General features: G+C 45.1%; 1 protein-coding gene across 1 annotated transcript in view; it reads right to left on the reverse strand.

The window, feature by feature from the left end:
* The window catches only part of xdh (xanthine dehydrogenase), a 134,044-nt gene that overhangs the window by 81,546 nt on the left and 38,133 nt on the right, over positions 1–14,365 (reverse strand). Inside the window, exons 3-8 of the mRNA XM_078542721.1 lie at positions 13,182–13,239; positions 10,934–11,030; positions 8,409–8,517; positions 6,874–7,000; positions 5,944–6,005; positions 1,523–1,591 (exon numbers count right to left, since the gene is read on the reverse strand). Of these exons, the coding sequence (XP_078398847.1) occupies positions 1,523–1,591; positions 5,944–6,005; positions 6,874–7,000; positions 8,409–8,517; positions 10,934–11,030; positions 13,182–13,239 (522 nt within the window). The remainder of the gene's footprint in view (positions 1–1,522; positions 1,592–5,943; positions 6,006–6,873; positions 7,001–8,408; positions 8,518–10,933; positions 11,031–13,181; positions 13,240–14,365) is intronic.

Genomic DNA, 14,365 nt, shown 5'->3' on the forward strand with positions numbered 1-14,365 from the left:
ATGGTGATGGTCAAGGCTCCAATTTCTTTCCACCATATGGCTGACCAGGAATCTCTCCCACTCTTCCTGCCATCTATTGGTGTGTGCTGGAAGGAGTTTCAAGTCAACACTCAACCTGTTTAGTCACTTTCTGAACGCGCCCTTCCATGGCCATCAAGACCTGGGTGGGACTTGAACCTGGAGCTTCAGACTCAGAGGTAGGGAGGCTACCCACTGCACCACAGGACTAATCCAGAGCACGTGAGTTCAATTCCATGTGGCTGGTTGGGCATTTGAAATCTGTTCTAAAACTTTTTCAAGCAGCTATGACCTGGGACACAGTGCCTGAAAGAGTGGTGGAAGCAGATTCATTAATAACTTTCAAAAGGGAATTGGATAAATACTTGAAGCGGTGAAGATGGAGAGAGAGCAGGGGAGTGGGACTAATTGGATAGCTCAAACTTAGTTTCACAACTGCCATGGTGGAATTTCAACTCAGGATATTGAGGCTGTTAGTGCAGTCCTATGACAACTAGTTTACTGTATTCCTTTCCTTGTACACACACGTGCGCACACACACACACACACACAGCGCACACACACACACCACACACACATGCACACACAACACACACACACAACACACACATGCACGCACACACACACACACACACCACACACACATGCACACACACACAACACACACACACATACGCACACGCACACACACAGAGCATGGAAATTAATGTATCATCTGGCACTGAGTTTAGAGGCAGGGGGCTTTTAATCAGATGGGAGGGGTGAGGTGGGGTCTCCGCCACCCTGCCGTGCCCACCTGATTAAGTTTGGAGCAGGAATGCTCATGGACTGCCTTCCTACCCGGGCACTAGTTGAGACCCTAAAGTGGGCAATTAATGCCTATGTAAGAGCCTCACCCGGCTGCTGCTGGTATTCAACTAGGTGAACTGCCATGTGGAATGCCTGAAAAGCAAACCCTGTCATGTTTGCTTGCTAGTTCCTGTGGGGCAATTTCAGGGTGGGGTGGGATCCCACACTCAAAGGCACTCATTGTCTGATCCAGGGACACGGTATTGGGAAAGGTGGTGAGGGAGTGGGGTGGTGGCGCCCACTGTGGTCTGGGTCCCTAGGTATCTAAATGATGCATTACTGGCAGCTGCCACCTCAACCGGTGGCGCTGATGTGTAATGGGGTGCTTGCGGCTTCTGACTGGCCAACACCCCTAGGGGAGGTGGGGTGGGATTTCCATTGCTCTGGGTCCTAAATGCTGAGGAAGTCCCATTGCTGGCCAGTTGAGTGCCTGACAGGCTTCCAGCTAATGGGCAAGATCCGATCGACTAACAGCAAACTCCACCCACTGTAACTACTAGCCTACCATTGTATATACACACAGACATGCAGCACATACACACAAATACACACAATGAAAGAAATGCACACAAGCAAAAGCAGATGTAAAACAACACATGTACAGAATTAGCACTAGTAAACCGATGTTGGGAGTATCAGAGGGATTAACACTTGCTTGACTCGCTCCAGTCTGTCCCTTGCAGCAGTCATTTTTGCTCCCATTCCAACCGCAGCAGCTTGATGGCTGAAAGGGGAAAAAAATTGATACAGCAACCCTACATCTAAAAATTGCTGATACGAATAGCCTTATGAGACTGCGTTAGTATAATGATTGAGTCCAAACTCTACTGGGGGCAGGGGCAGAGTTCCGCTGGGATTTTTCTACTTATTCATCAGCATAAGAGCCAAAGGAAAGCCTGGAAAATCTGGCATAAACAGAGGTTAGTTACCAGGTTAATATGGGGATTCCACAGCCCTTCCACAAGCAGGCATGTGGGAGAATCCCTGATGATGTTGAACTTCTTCTCAAGGCCCTAGATTTACACGATTATACTAGATGAAAGCAGAGTTAGTCGGTCTGAGATTCCTCTCCCTGCCATTTTAGTTGAAAAGTGGTAACTCATTCAATTTAACCAGGTTAACATAAGAAGTAGAGTCGGGGGAGACCATACAGCCCCTCAAGCCTGCCCCACCATTCAATATGATTTGAAGCTGATCTTCAGCTTCAACTTCACTTTCCTGCCCACTCCCCATATCTCTCAATTCCCTGAGAACCTAAAACTCTGTCAATCCAGCCTTAAATGTATTCACAGGAGACACATCCACAACCCTGTGGGTTAGAGAATTCCAAAGTTTCACAACGCTTTTAACTTTTCCTGATCTCGGTTCTAAATGACCGGCCCCTTATCCTGAGACTGTGCCCTCTTGATCTAGGTTCCCCAGACAGGGGGAGCAACCTCTCAGCGTCCACCCTGTCAAGCCCCTTTTATAATCTTGGCTGTTTCAGTGAGACTTTTTCTCATTCTTCTCAACTCCAGAGAATGAAAACCCAATTTACTCAACCTTTCATCATAAGACAACCCTCTCATCCCAGGGGCCAATCTAGTGAACATGCGCTGTACTGCCTCCGATGTAAGTCTCTCCAAAGCACATTACAACTGTAGAAAATCCTCTTCATTTTTGTACCCCAATCCCCATGCAACAAAGAATAATGTGCCATTTGCCTTCCTAATTGTTTGCTGTACCTGCAGGCTAACTTTCTGTGTTCCTTGTGCAAGTGCATCCAAGCGTCTCTAAATATCAATGTTTACAAGTTTCATACATTTTTAAAATATTCTCCTTTTCTATTCTTATAGCCAAAGTGAATAACTTAATACTACCCCACATTAAACTTCATCTTGTTGCCCACTCACTTAACCTGTCTATAATCTCTTTGTGTCCTTCTCACAGCTTGCATTCCCACCTAGCTTAGTATCATCAGCAAACTTAAATACATTACTTTCTGACTCTTTGTCAAATTCATTAATATAGATTATAAATAGCTGAGGCCCCAACACTGATCCTTGCAGCCCTCCACGAGTCACAGCCTGTCAACTTGATAATGCCCCATTTACCCCTGCTCTCTGCTCCCTGTCCATTAACTAATCCTCTATTCATGCTGATATATTATCCCCAAATCCATGAGCCCTTCTGTTGTGTATTAACCTTTTGTGTGGCACCTTAATGAATGCCTTTTGGAAGCGTCTACTGGTTCCTCTTTACCTACCCTACTATTTCATCCTCAAAAAACTTGTCAAACAGGATTTCTGTTTTGTAAAACCATGTTGAGTTGTTCTAATCATACAATGCCTTTTAAAGTCTATTGTTAAGACTTCCTTAATAATAGATTACAGCACTTTCCGAATGACTGATGTCAGTCAGGCTAACAGCGTTCTCTCTCTCTCCTTTCTTGAATACATTTGCTAACTTCCAATCTGCTGGAACCTTTCCAGAATCTAGGGAATTTTTAGAAATCAGCCAGCGCATCCATAATCTCTGCAGCCATCTCTTTTAGGAACTAGGATGGAGGTCTTGCTGGATTTTAGTCCCTTGAGTTTCACCAGTGCTTTTGCATGCTGATATTAATTGCCTTAATTTCCTCACACTTCTTAGACCCTAGGTTACCTTTATTTCTGGTATGTAACTTGTGTCTTCTAGTGTGAAGGCGGACACAAAATATCTGTTCAATATTTCTACCATTTCCTCATTTCCAATGATAATTTCCCCTTTCTTTGCTTCTAAAGGACCGACTTTTACTTTAGCTACTCTCTTCCTTTATCTATACTTACAAAAGCTCTTACAATCTGTTTTGATATCCTTGGCTAGTTTACTCTCATATTCCATTTTTCTCTTTTTATCAATTTTTTCGTGGCCCTTTTCTGGGTTCTAAAGCACTCCCGATCCTCAGACTGACTACTATTCTTTGGCTTTGTTTACGTTTAAGATCCTTGTTTGTGACTGGAGTATGACGTTTTCAAACTTAATGTGGAGTTCATTTGTATTATGATCATTATTCCTCTGTGGATCTTTTACTTTGAGATTAACCCTGCCTCATTACAAAATAGTAGATCTAAAATAGCTTTATCCCTAGTTAGTTCCACAACATACTGGTCCAGGAAACTGATACAAAAGCATCCTACAAACTCATCGTCCAGGCTACCTTTGCCATTTTCATTGTCCCAGTATATATGAAGGTTAAAGTCCCCCACAACTATTACATTGCCTTTGTTACAAACTCCGATAATTTCTTGACTGATACTCTGTCCATTGGTATAACTGTGGTTAAGGGGCCTATATACCACTCCCACTAGCATTTTCTGACCCTTGCTGACTGAAATCTCCACTCATACTGATTCTGCTTGCTGATTTTCTGAGCTAAGGTCCTTTCTCATGAATGTCCTCATTCCATCCTTTATTATCAGGGATACCACTCCTTTTCCATTCAGCCAATGTTGTGTAACCTGGAATAATTATTTCCCAACCTTGATCACCTTGTAACCATATATCTATAATGTGATGAGATACATTTATCTGTATTAGTGCCGTGGGTTCATCTATCTTATTGCAGATACGCCACGCATTCAGATAAAGTGAATTCAATTTTTTTTATTACTATTCCCGGCATGGACTTTATTCTTTGATGTACTATCACCATTAAACTCTCTGTGCTTCCTATCTCACTCAGCTTTTCTTTGTCCACATTGATATACTTTTCTATTGCTTCAACTTTTATCTTTGGGTTTTAAATCTCCCTTCACCCTTCTCCCCTGCTCTTAGTTTAAAGCCATTTTTCCCTATTCTGACCATATTTGCTGGTATGTAAGTTTGTACACTCTGTCCCTTTCTGCCACACTCTGGTTACCATTACCCGTATTGTCACTCTGCACTGTTTCCTTGCCCTTTCTCTTTAACTTTCCAGATCTACCCCTATGTGAACCTTCCCCCTGCATTGTTTAGTTAAAGGCCCTCTCTGTGCCCCTAGCTATATGACTTGCCAGGACACTGGTCCCAGCACGGTTCAGGGGATGGCCTTCCCAATGGTACAGCTCTCACTTTCCCCGTGCCTGGTGCCATTGCCCCATGAAGCCAAAGATTTAATTTAATTGCTTTTTAACTTAACCCCGAGCTGCTCTCAGTCCCTCAGCAGAACGTCTTTCTTAGTCATACCTGTGTCATTGGCACCCATGTGGGCCATGACAATGGGGCCCTTCCCCTCCCACCCCAAGTTCCTCTCCAGCCCCGAGGAAATGTCCTTAACCCTGTCCGAGCAGGCAACGCTATCTCCGGGACTCACACTCACGGTTGCAGAGGACAATATCTACTCCCCTAACTATACAGTCCCCTATTGCAACTGCATTCCTTTTTAATGCCCCCACTTGAATGGCTCCCTGCACTATGGTGCTGTGGTCAGTTTGCTCAATCTCCCTGCTGTCCCTGCCCTCGTCCACACAGGCTGCAATAATTTCAAACCTGTTCATTGCTCCCTTCTGGATTCACATGCCTGCCTCACTTGCAGTCACACCCCTTCTGTCCCTGACCATGGACCAAATCTGAAGCACCTAAGCTCAGGGGGTGTGACTGCCTCCAGGAAAAAGTATCCAGGTAACCTTCCCTGATGCATTGCTGTGCCAAGGTTTGTACCCCAGCTTATCAGCTCGGAGCCAAAGTTCCTCGAGCTGCAGACACTTACTGCGGATGTGTTTGCCATGGATCACACTAGTGGCCACCAGCTTCCACAGGCTGTAGTTGCAACACATCACCTGCCCTGCCATCTCTATTATGTTTTATTTAACTAATTAAGGTTCAAGTTTAGAAATATCACTCAACAATTATTTTGTAGTTATATTCAGTAGTTTAACCAGTTAAACTATAAATTTGATACAATATTTAAATCTCCCCATACCAGATAAACATACGCCAGTCACTGATATAGCCACACTGGTCTCCAGTGGTGAAATCTTCCCTTGCATGTTTACATGGTTTTGCATTTTGCTACGGGCCCTCATGGGACAGGGAGTTGGCAAGCAAATTAACCCTCAGCAATTTGAACTTCCTTACTTTGGCAAAGGTGCTGAAACCTTCAAGGATGGCTCTGTATCCCGTGCATCGACACAAGTTTCCTGTAAGCAGAAGAACAGGCGAATGAGCAGGTGTCAGCCAAAAAAAAAGAGAAATAGAATATTCCGGCTTCATCCCCCAATTGCTTCTCCTCATAATCAGTGTTGATTACGATCGGACTGATTATATTCTGCTACAGGCTAATGGTCAGGGCCGAATGTCCCCACAATTCAGGAGGCACGCCGGTGTAGTGGGTTGGGGTATGGTGGGGGTATGGGGAACTAGTGATTTGCGTCTAACTCTTAAATTGCGCATAGTTAATGCAATAAGCAATTCAAAGAAAGTCCTGAATTTCTATAGCGCCTTTTACAAACTCAGGACATCCCAAACACTTCACAGCCAATGCAGTACTTTTGAAGCATAGCCTACTATTATAATGTAGGAAACATGACAGCCAATTTGTACACACAAGCTGGGAGAGTCAGTGAGTGGTGGGTCCGTTGAGACAGTGAGTATTGGGGTTCTTTGAGGCTTAAGGCATGGGCTGGAAGAAGCATTAAGGGGATTAAAGAATGAATCTTTAATTGATGGATCCTCTGGGATGTTCTGAGAGCCTTGGTGGCCCTACATTTCCTCACCAATATCTCTTTGCAACTGAATTATAAGATAAACGTCTGATCCAACATTTCCTGTGACAGCCTCAGCTGATGGGATAGGGAGTCAGAGAGTCAGCGCTACAAGGTGGCAACTCAATCTCAGCAGACAAAATCCAGCCCACAGAGTCATTATGGCACAGAAGAAGGCTATTCAGCCCATTGAGTCTGTGCCGAGGGCCATCCATGTATTAGTCCCTTGGTTTTAATGGTCTTTCACTCTCCTGAGCCTTTTGCAGGAACCAATTGTTTCTGAGTCACAACAAACATACTTTACCTTGCAAGGTGTCTTCAATTTCCTCCATTATGGGTTCCGGATTGTTCCGTAATAAAGTGTACACAGACATGACGATTCCAGGGGTGCAGAATCCACATTGGGAGCCATGAGCTTTTGCTATCCGTTCCTGGTGAAGCAATGAAAGAAAAGGTTGGCAGCAGAAAGTTGATCAGCTATGGAAGGCACATCAGTGGCAAAGAGTAAGAGTGAGATTGGACTAGCTCTTGCACAGAAAAGCACCAAAAGAGACTTGATGAGCTGAATGGCCTGGCTTCTACTGATTTGAAGAAGGTCATGAAAGGATAATTAAATAGGATGGCCTCCCTAGGCACGGGCAGTGCTCTGTTCATCGGTGAAGTTGAGGGATGGCATTTTTCCATCACTCTGTGTAAGTCTCACGAGTTGTTTCCACACAAATGAATAGAGCACTAACAAATCTTAGTTGCTAGAGAGATAGCCAATGTTTTGCCTATTGTCAAGCACATGTTGCTCTACACTCGTCAATATAACTAAACGTATTCATGGAGCTCAATACCAACCTTTGGGGCCTATGGTACTAGCCGTGTCCACAGTTTCTGACAGTCTGAGGCCTGTGGTACTAGCTGTGTCCATGGAGTTACTGACAGTTTAGCCTGTGGTGCTAGACATGTCCCTAGAGTTACTGAACAGCCTAGCGCCTTTAGTGTTACTGTGTGCATAGAGATACTGACAGCCTAAGGCCTGTGGTACTAGCCGTGTCCATAGAGTTACTGGCAGTATAGCCTGTAGTATTAGTCATGCCCATTACTGAAAGCCTGCAGCTTACTGTGTACCTAGAATTACTGACAGTTTGGTCTGTACATTAGCTGCGTCCATAGAGTTACTGATAGCTTGGGGCCTATAGTATTAGCTGTGTGCATACAGTTACTGGCAGCCTGAGGCCTGTGGTACTAACGCGGTGTCCCCAGAGTTACTGACAGTTTGGCTTGTACACTATAGCCATATCCAGAGAGTTACTGACAGCCTGCAACCTATGGTATTTGTCTTGACTGTAGAACTCACTGATGGTTTGTTTCAGTTAGATCACTGAGGAGCTATTTCTCAGACTCTTTGTGCGCGAGGAGCCCATATTGTTACGTAGCTCAGAAAAAAATCACCAGTAACGCTTGCTGAAAAATGGACAGTTGCAACCATCAGGGTCAGGTTCATTTGGCCCATCAACTTCATTGTGTGAGCAAGAATGATCACTTGCTAAGATGCAGTGTAGGAAATTGCTGCTCTGTCTAAAACCGCTCCTCACCACAGCCCTGCCCTAGCAGGAGGGGAGATGAGAAAGGGGAGAAAGAAACAATAATATGTTTAAGGTGACTGATTTATTAAGACCCCTCATGATTTTGAACACCTCTATCAAATGCCCTCTTAACCTTCTGTGCTTTAAGGAGAACAACTTCCAGCCTCTCCACATAACTGAGGCCCCTCAACCCTGGTAAACTTCTGCTACATCCTCCTCCAAGGAGGCACAAAATCATGCAGCCGGTACAACCTGGAAGGCTTACCTGGACCGGGTGAAGCCGAGTGGTGGTGCTGCCGATTCCTTCCACGGTAGTCACAGCGGTGCGATGCAGGGAGCAGAGCGGCGCCAGGCAGGCATTCACAGCAATGTGTCTGGTGGTGGCACGGTGGTTAAGGAGGCCTGGTCACCGTATGGCGGTACCTAATAGAAAGAGGAACAGCGCATGTCTCTATTCCATGGAGCAACGTCCATTCACATGGGGAGTGATGTGGGGGAGGGGCGGGTTAGCAGGGAGAAACAACAGGGTTAAAGTTGCTGAGCGTAGCACACTTTGGAAGATTTTGGAGTTTGGGATATTTGGGATTCCCTATCCCAGAGGATTGTGGATGCTGCATCATTCAGTACACTGAAGGCGGATAGGCAGACTTGTGGTCTCTCAGGGAATTAAGGGATATGGGGAGCAGACGGGAAAATGGAGTTGAAGTCGAAGATCAGCTATGATCAGTTTGGATGGTGGAACAGGCTCGATGGGCCGCGTGGTCTATTCCTGCTCCTATTTCTTATGCTCTTGTATGTTCTTGACTTTTGTTCCCAAAGCTCTCCATCACCCAGGGTTTTACATGCCTCATGTCCGGGTCAGTTGTAGACTAACTGACAGAGGTTGATTGTTATGAACAGTCAACAACAGCCGGACTGACAGTTTAGATGTGCCTTATTACCATCCCACTTCCAAATATGAGTTATTCACATTGGACAAATGCCTTCTAATTGTTGTGCCTCTGACCTGCACTTTCTTCTCACTTGCTCCCTCCACTGGGAGGAAGGAATCTTGTGCCTTCCCCCGTGGTGAGTTTGTTGGCAGGGGGAGGGCATGTAATCAGGTAGGAGGGCAGCGGATGGGCACCCCAACACCTTCCCACCTCCACCTCCGCAGAATGAAAAAAACAGTAAAAACTAGGATATAAGGATACTGGTCTGAACTGGTCATGAAAACCTTAAAGTGGAACACCAGTAAAAGCTGGGAAATTAGAGTATTGTTCTGAAATGTTGTCTCCTATTAAGTCGATTAAGTCCGTGGCGGGAGGGCCTGCGGGTGGCCTTCCTGCCCCATGGCCAATTGAGGTCCTGAAGTGGGCAATTAATGCAACTTAAGGGCCTTATCCAGCTGCTGCTGGCATTACCCATTGGCGGGCAGGGAACTAGGCAATCTGGGAGTATGACAAGCAAAGCTTGGTGTGTTTGCTTACGGGCTCCCAGTGTCTTGTTCAAAGGCACTCAGTGCCTGATCGAGGGGCCCGGCATCAGGGAGTGGGGGGGCGGGGGTCCCATTGAAACCCTTTCCCCCTGTTCTTGCTACTGACCAACCTGTCCCCCAATGTCCTCAACCCAATGACCCCTCCCCCTCCCCATGCCATCACTCACATGTGCCTGGGTCCCCCCTCAATCTGAGGCAATTCAGGGTCCACATTTTTCTCCACAACCTGTAGACAAGGTGGGTGTCATACCAGCAGCAGCCACCACCTCCCCAGTGGTGTTGCTGAGTACAGAAGAGTTGCCAGCCTCTGATTGGCTGGCAGCTCTCAGGGGGGCAGGAGTTCCGCCCCTATGGGGTCCTTGAACCCGGGGAAGGTCCGCTGCTTTGGTTTGATAAGTGCCTGAGTGGCACAAGGTGAGGCAGGCCTTCTCACAACGAGACAACACAGGGCAGTCACTGGTTCTCCAGCCAGCCGCCGAGACCCCTGTCACCTCCACAAGATCTCACCCAGAGTGTGAGATCACAGAATTGACAGGACTGAAAATAATTGGTCAAAGTGACCCTGCCATTAGTAAGGCAACCCAATACCTTTGCAAGGTTTAAACAACTAGTCCAACAAAGATTTATTTACAGTAGGAAATATTTTATCCAACTCTTTGAGTTAGATAAAAAAAAGTCTCCAAATCTAGGAATTAATGTATTGTTTTAGGGATGAATTCGATATGCATCATTTTCAACTTGACTGCCCGGGTGCCTAGATTTGATCAGCTGCCCATTGACTGCAGTGGTTTGATGAGGTAGCAGGGATAATACGCTTCACCAGAGGACCACCCAGGTGGTGATGTCCAGAAAGACCCTCCCGTGTTTCTTCCCTCACAGAAAAGTTAACGTTGACTCTTCTTGGTAGCTGTGTGATTTTCCAGATCTAACCAAAAAAATGGCACCTTGTAGAATGGGACTTAACAGGACATCCTGGACCATGAACATTGGGCTGTCCAGCTTTAAAGAGGAGCCATCAGTTAAGTAAAAGTGTACAGGTCACAATGACTATATAATTTGAAAATGTCTCCCTGTTGGTGGAGGAAGGCAAACCAGGGTAACTGACTTCCACACAGAGGAAGAACACCCATGTTTAGGCCTACTGCAGGAATTAGTGTTGCTAGTGGTTAGAGGGAGAAAGAGAGGGGCCTGTCCAGTGGATAGTGAATCCACTGATAGTGATTAGCCTTACTATCTTTCCGTTCCTTTTTCATATGTTCAAAATGAAAATGGATTCTTTTTAGTGCTCCATATAATTGTTAGCGAAAGGATACATGATCTTCTTTTGAAACGAGTTATACTTGGAGACCATCACAGTGCAGGAGCCACATCCTCCTTCTCCACAGCCTAGCTTGGTCCCAGTTAGTCCCACTGGTGCATATAGTTACGTTAAGGAAAGCATTGGTCAGCTGTTAGAAAATAGCCACACTCCAATCTAAATCTGCTCTAGATGATTGTGCCTGGTGTTGCTGCTCGAGATGTAGGAGAGTAACACAGGACCACCAACAATCATAAACACTGCGGGATTCCAAGGAAAAGGCCTGTCACCACCTTCCCAGAGTAACAAAGAATGGATAATAAGTGGGAATTTGCCAGTATTGTCCACATCGGATGGACATGCTTTTGTTAAAAAGCTAACCAAAGGAGTTTAGCAAGAGTTTACAGTGAAACCAGTAGGACCAGAGATGGATTTGCAGTGAGACCATTTGGGCCAGTGATGCATTTGCAGTGGAACTAGTTGGGCCAGCGATGGGCTTACAGTGGAAGCATTTGGGTGAGTAATGGAGTTTACGGTGGAACAAGTTAGGTCAGTGATGGGTTTACAGTGGAAGCATTTGGGTCAGTAATGGAGTTTACAGTGGAACCAGTTGGGCCAGTGATGGGTTTACAGTGGAAGCATTTGGGCCAGTGATGGAGTTTGCAGTGGAACCAGTTGGGCCAGTGATGGGTTTGCAGTGGAACTAGTTGGGCCAGTGATGGGTCTACAGTGGATGCATTTGGGCCAGTGATAGAGTTTACAGTGGAAGCATTTGGGTTAGTAATGGAGTTTACAGTGGAACCAGTTGGGCCAGCAATGGGCTTACAGTGGAAGCATTTGGGCCAGCGATGGGCTTACAGTGGAACCAGTTGGGCCAGCGATGGGCTTACAGTGGAAGCATTTGGGTGAGTGATGGAGTTTACTGTGGAACCAGTTGGGCCAGTGATGGGTTTACAGTGGAAGCATTTGGGCCAGTGATGGAGTTTATGGTGGAACCAATTAGGCCAGTGATGGGATTACAGTGGAAGCATTTGGGTCAGTAATGGAGTTTACAGTGGAACCAGTTGGGCCAGTGATGGAGTTTACAATGGAAGCATTTGGGCCAGTGATGGAGTTTACAGTGGAACCAGTTGGGCCAGTGATGGGTTTACAGTGGAACCAGTTGGGCCAGTGATAGATTTACACTGGAACTGTCTGGATCAGTGAACCATGTGATTTGTGACACTTGATTGTTTCCACATAGTAATTGTCTACTATGGAATGCAACAATAGGCACTAAGATCAGGGTAAGCAATACAAAGATTCACTAAGGTAACTAGAAAATAGACGCTGTATCTAATCAGTTCAGAGTTTATACATTCTGATAAAAATTATATAGCATTACTGGAGAAGGTGTAATAAAGATTTACAAGGCTGGGACTATAACTATCAGCAAAGATTGAACATGCTGTGAATCTTTTCTCTAGAGAAGCAAAGTCTGTGTTCTTTGGTAGAGATAATGGATGGGTTTGATAGACATCGTGAAGGCATTCTTGAAGAGAGACCAGAGGTCACAAATAAATAAAAGTCACTAATAAATTCAATGAAGTATTCAGGAAATACTTTGTTGCTCAGAGGGTGGTTAGAATGTGGAACTCAAGGGGGTGGTTCAGGTGAATAGCATAGACGCCATTAGGGGGAAGCTGGATAAGTAATAAGGGAGGAAGGTGTAGATAGCTATGTTGAAGGAGTTAGATGAATTAGGGTGAGAGGAGACTCATGTGGACACTGGCTGTTGGGATGAATGTCCTGTTTCTGTAATGTAAATTCAACATAAGTCGATGATAATATAGGCTATCATATCCCCCTACATCTGTTAATAAAATAGTCCAATATCTCTGCTTATTACACCATCTTGTGTAACATTGCTGCACATTCAATCACATGCTACCATTCCAGTCATTAAACATTTTGGTCAGCAAAGAATGGGAAGAAAATCTATGCCCCAGTTTCTCTGGCTTTTATTACAGGTTGTTTTAAAAAGCGTGGTGATACTGAATAAGCAAAAACGGTGGCCTTGCATTATGAGGTGAGGCATCTAAGGGAACATATTTGATGTATTTAACTTAAATCTCCAGAGCTGGGCATGCACAGGGAACAGAGTTTTCATTTGGCCTTTAATCAGGTTTGGGATTTGTTACAAGAGTCAAAGCCCTTTCTTCCTCTCCAGATCAAACACTGGGAGTCATCACTTGTCCAAACCCAGGGTCACGTCTCATGGATACATTTTTTCCTTAGGTAGGTTAGAAGATTCAATTCAGGATCCACATTTTTCTCCACAATCTGTAGGCAAAGAAATAAAAACAGAAGGAAAGTTTAGCCACTGACCAGCTTGTTTTGTGAGGCTGGACGTTACTCCTTCAATCCCCTCATGAGCTCAGGAATAGCAAGCAACTTGCTGACTAGTCAAAATGGCAGCAACACCAATTGGGATGCAGGGGGTTACAGTTCCTTCAGTTTCAACGGTTTTCCACCAACCTCATTAGTTTAAGTTGCACAGCACCTGTAAAGATATGCCGCTCAGACATGGGTTAAAAATCCTAGAATCCTCAGCCAAAGAGCAACTTGGGAACACGACCAGGAGCTGGAGAGATTCAAGGACTCAGCAACATCATCCCAAGACAATTCCCAAACCCGTGACCCCTACCGCCTAGAAACACAAGGATAACAAGTGCATGACACCTCTAAACTACCCCCACTCCCCAAGTCGCACACTATCCTGACTTGGACATTTGCTGTCACTCATCCATCATCACTTGGACCTCCCTATACCTAACAGCACTTGGGAGCATCTCCGCCATAAGATCTATAGGGGTTTATGGATATAGCTAACCACCATCACAGGGAAGACAAGGAGTAGCTGGAAGTTCCCAGGAAGTTTTTTCTCAGAATAAAAAGGCAGGTGCTGAAGGTAGAAGTGACATTCAAAAATTGAGGTGTTTTCATTGTAATAAAGTTGGGCACACAATGTCAGTGTGTTGGAGGTTGCAGGTAAAATCTGTATGAACTATTGGGGTAAAGGAAAGCTCTGGAAGTAAAAGTACTGTGGGTTCTGAGGTTCAGGCACAGGAGAAACCAGTGGTTTGTGTACAGGTGAAACAGGGAGGATCAGCAAAAGGTAAAGAAGTGAGAATGTGTTCACAGTTTACACAAGAGAATTCTGAGCAGCAGGTTGCAGAAATGTTTAAAGACTTTGTATGTGGAGGGAAAGTATTTCCAGAGTGGAGTAGGTAAAGATGTTAAAATATTAAGAGATACAGGAGCCAGTCAATTCTTAATGTGGGATTGTGATATTTGTTGTTCAGAGGGAGTGTTGCAGGAGAAGGTAATAATAAGTGGGGTTCATGGAGATGCTAAACCTATTCCGTTCTGGAAGGTAAATTTAAAGAGCAAATGGAATAATGGTGAA

Source organism: Cetorhinus maximus, chromosome 5, assembly GCF_964194155.1.
Source record: "Cetorhinus maximus chromosome 5, sCetMax3.hap1.1, whole genome shotgun sequence".
NCBI lineage: Eukaryota > Metazoa > Chordata > Chondrichthyes > Lamniformes > Cetorhinidae > Cetorhinus > Cetorhinus maximus.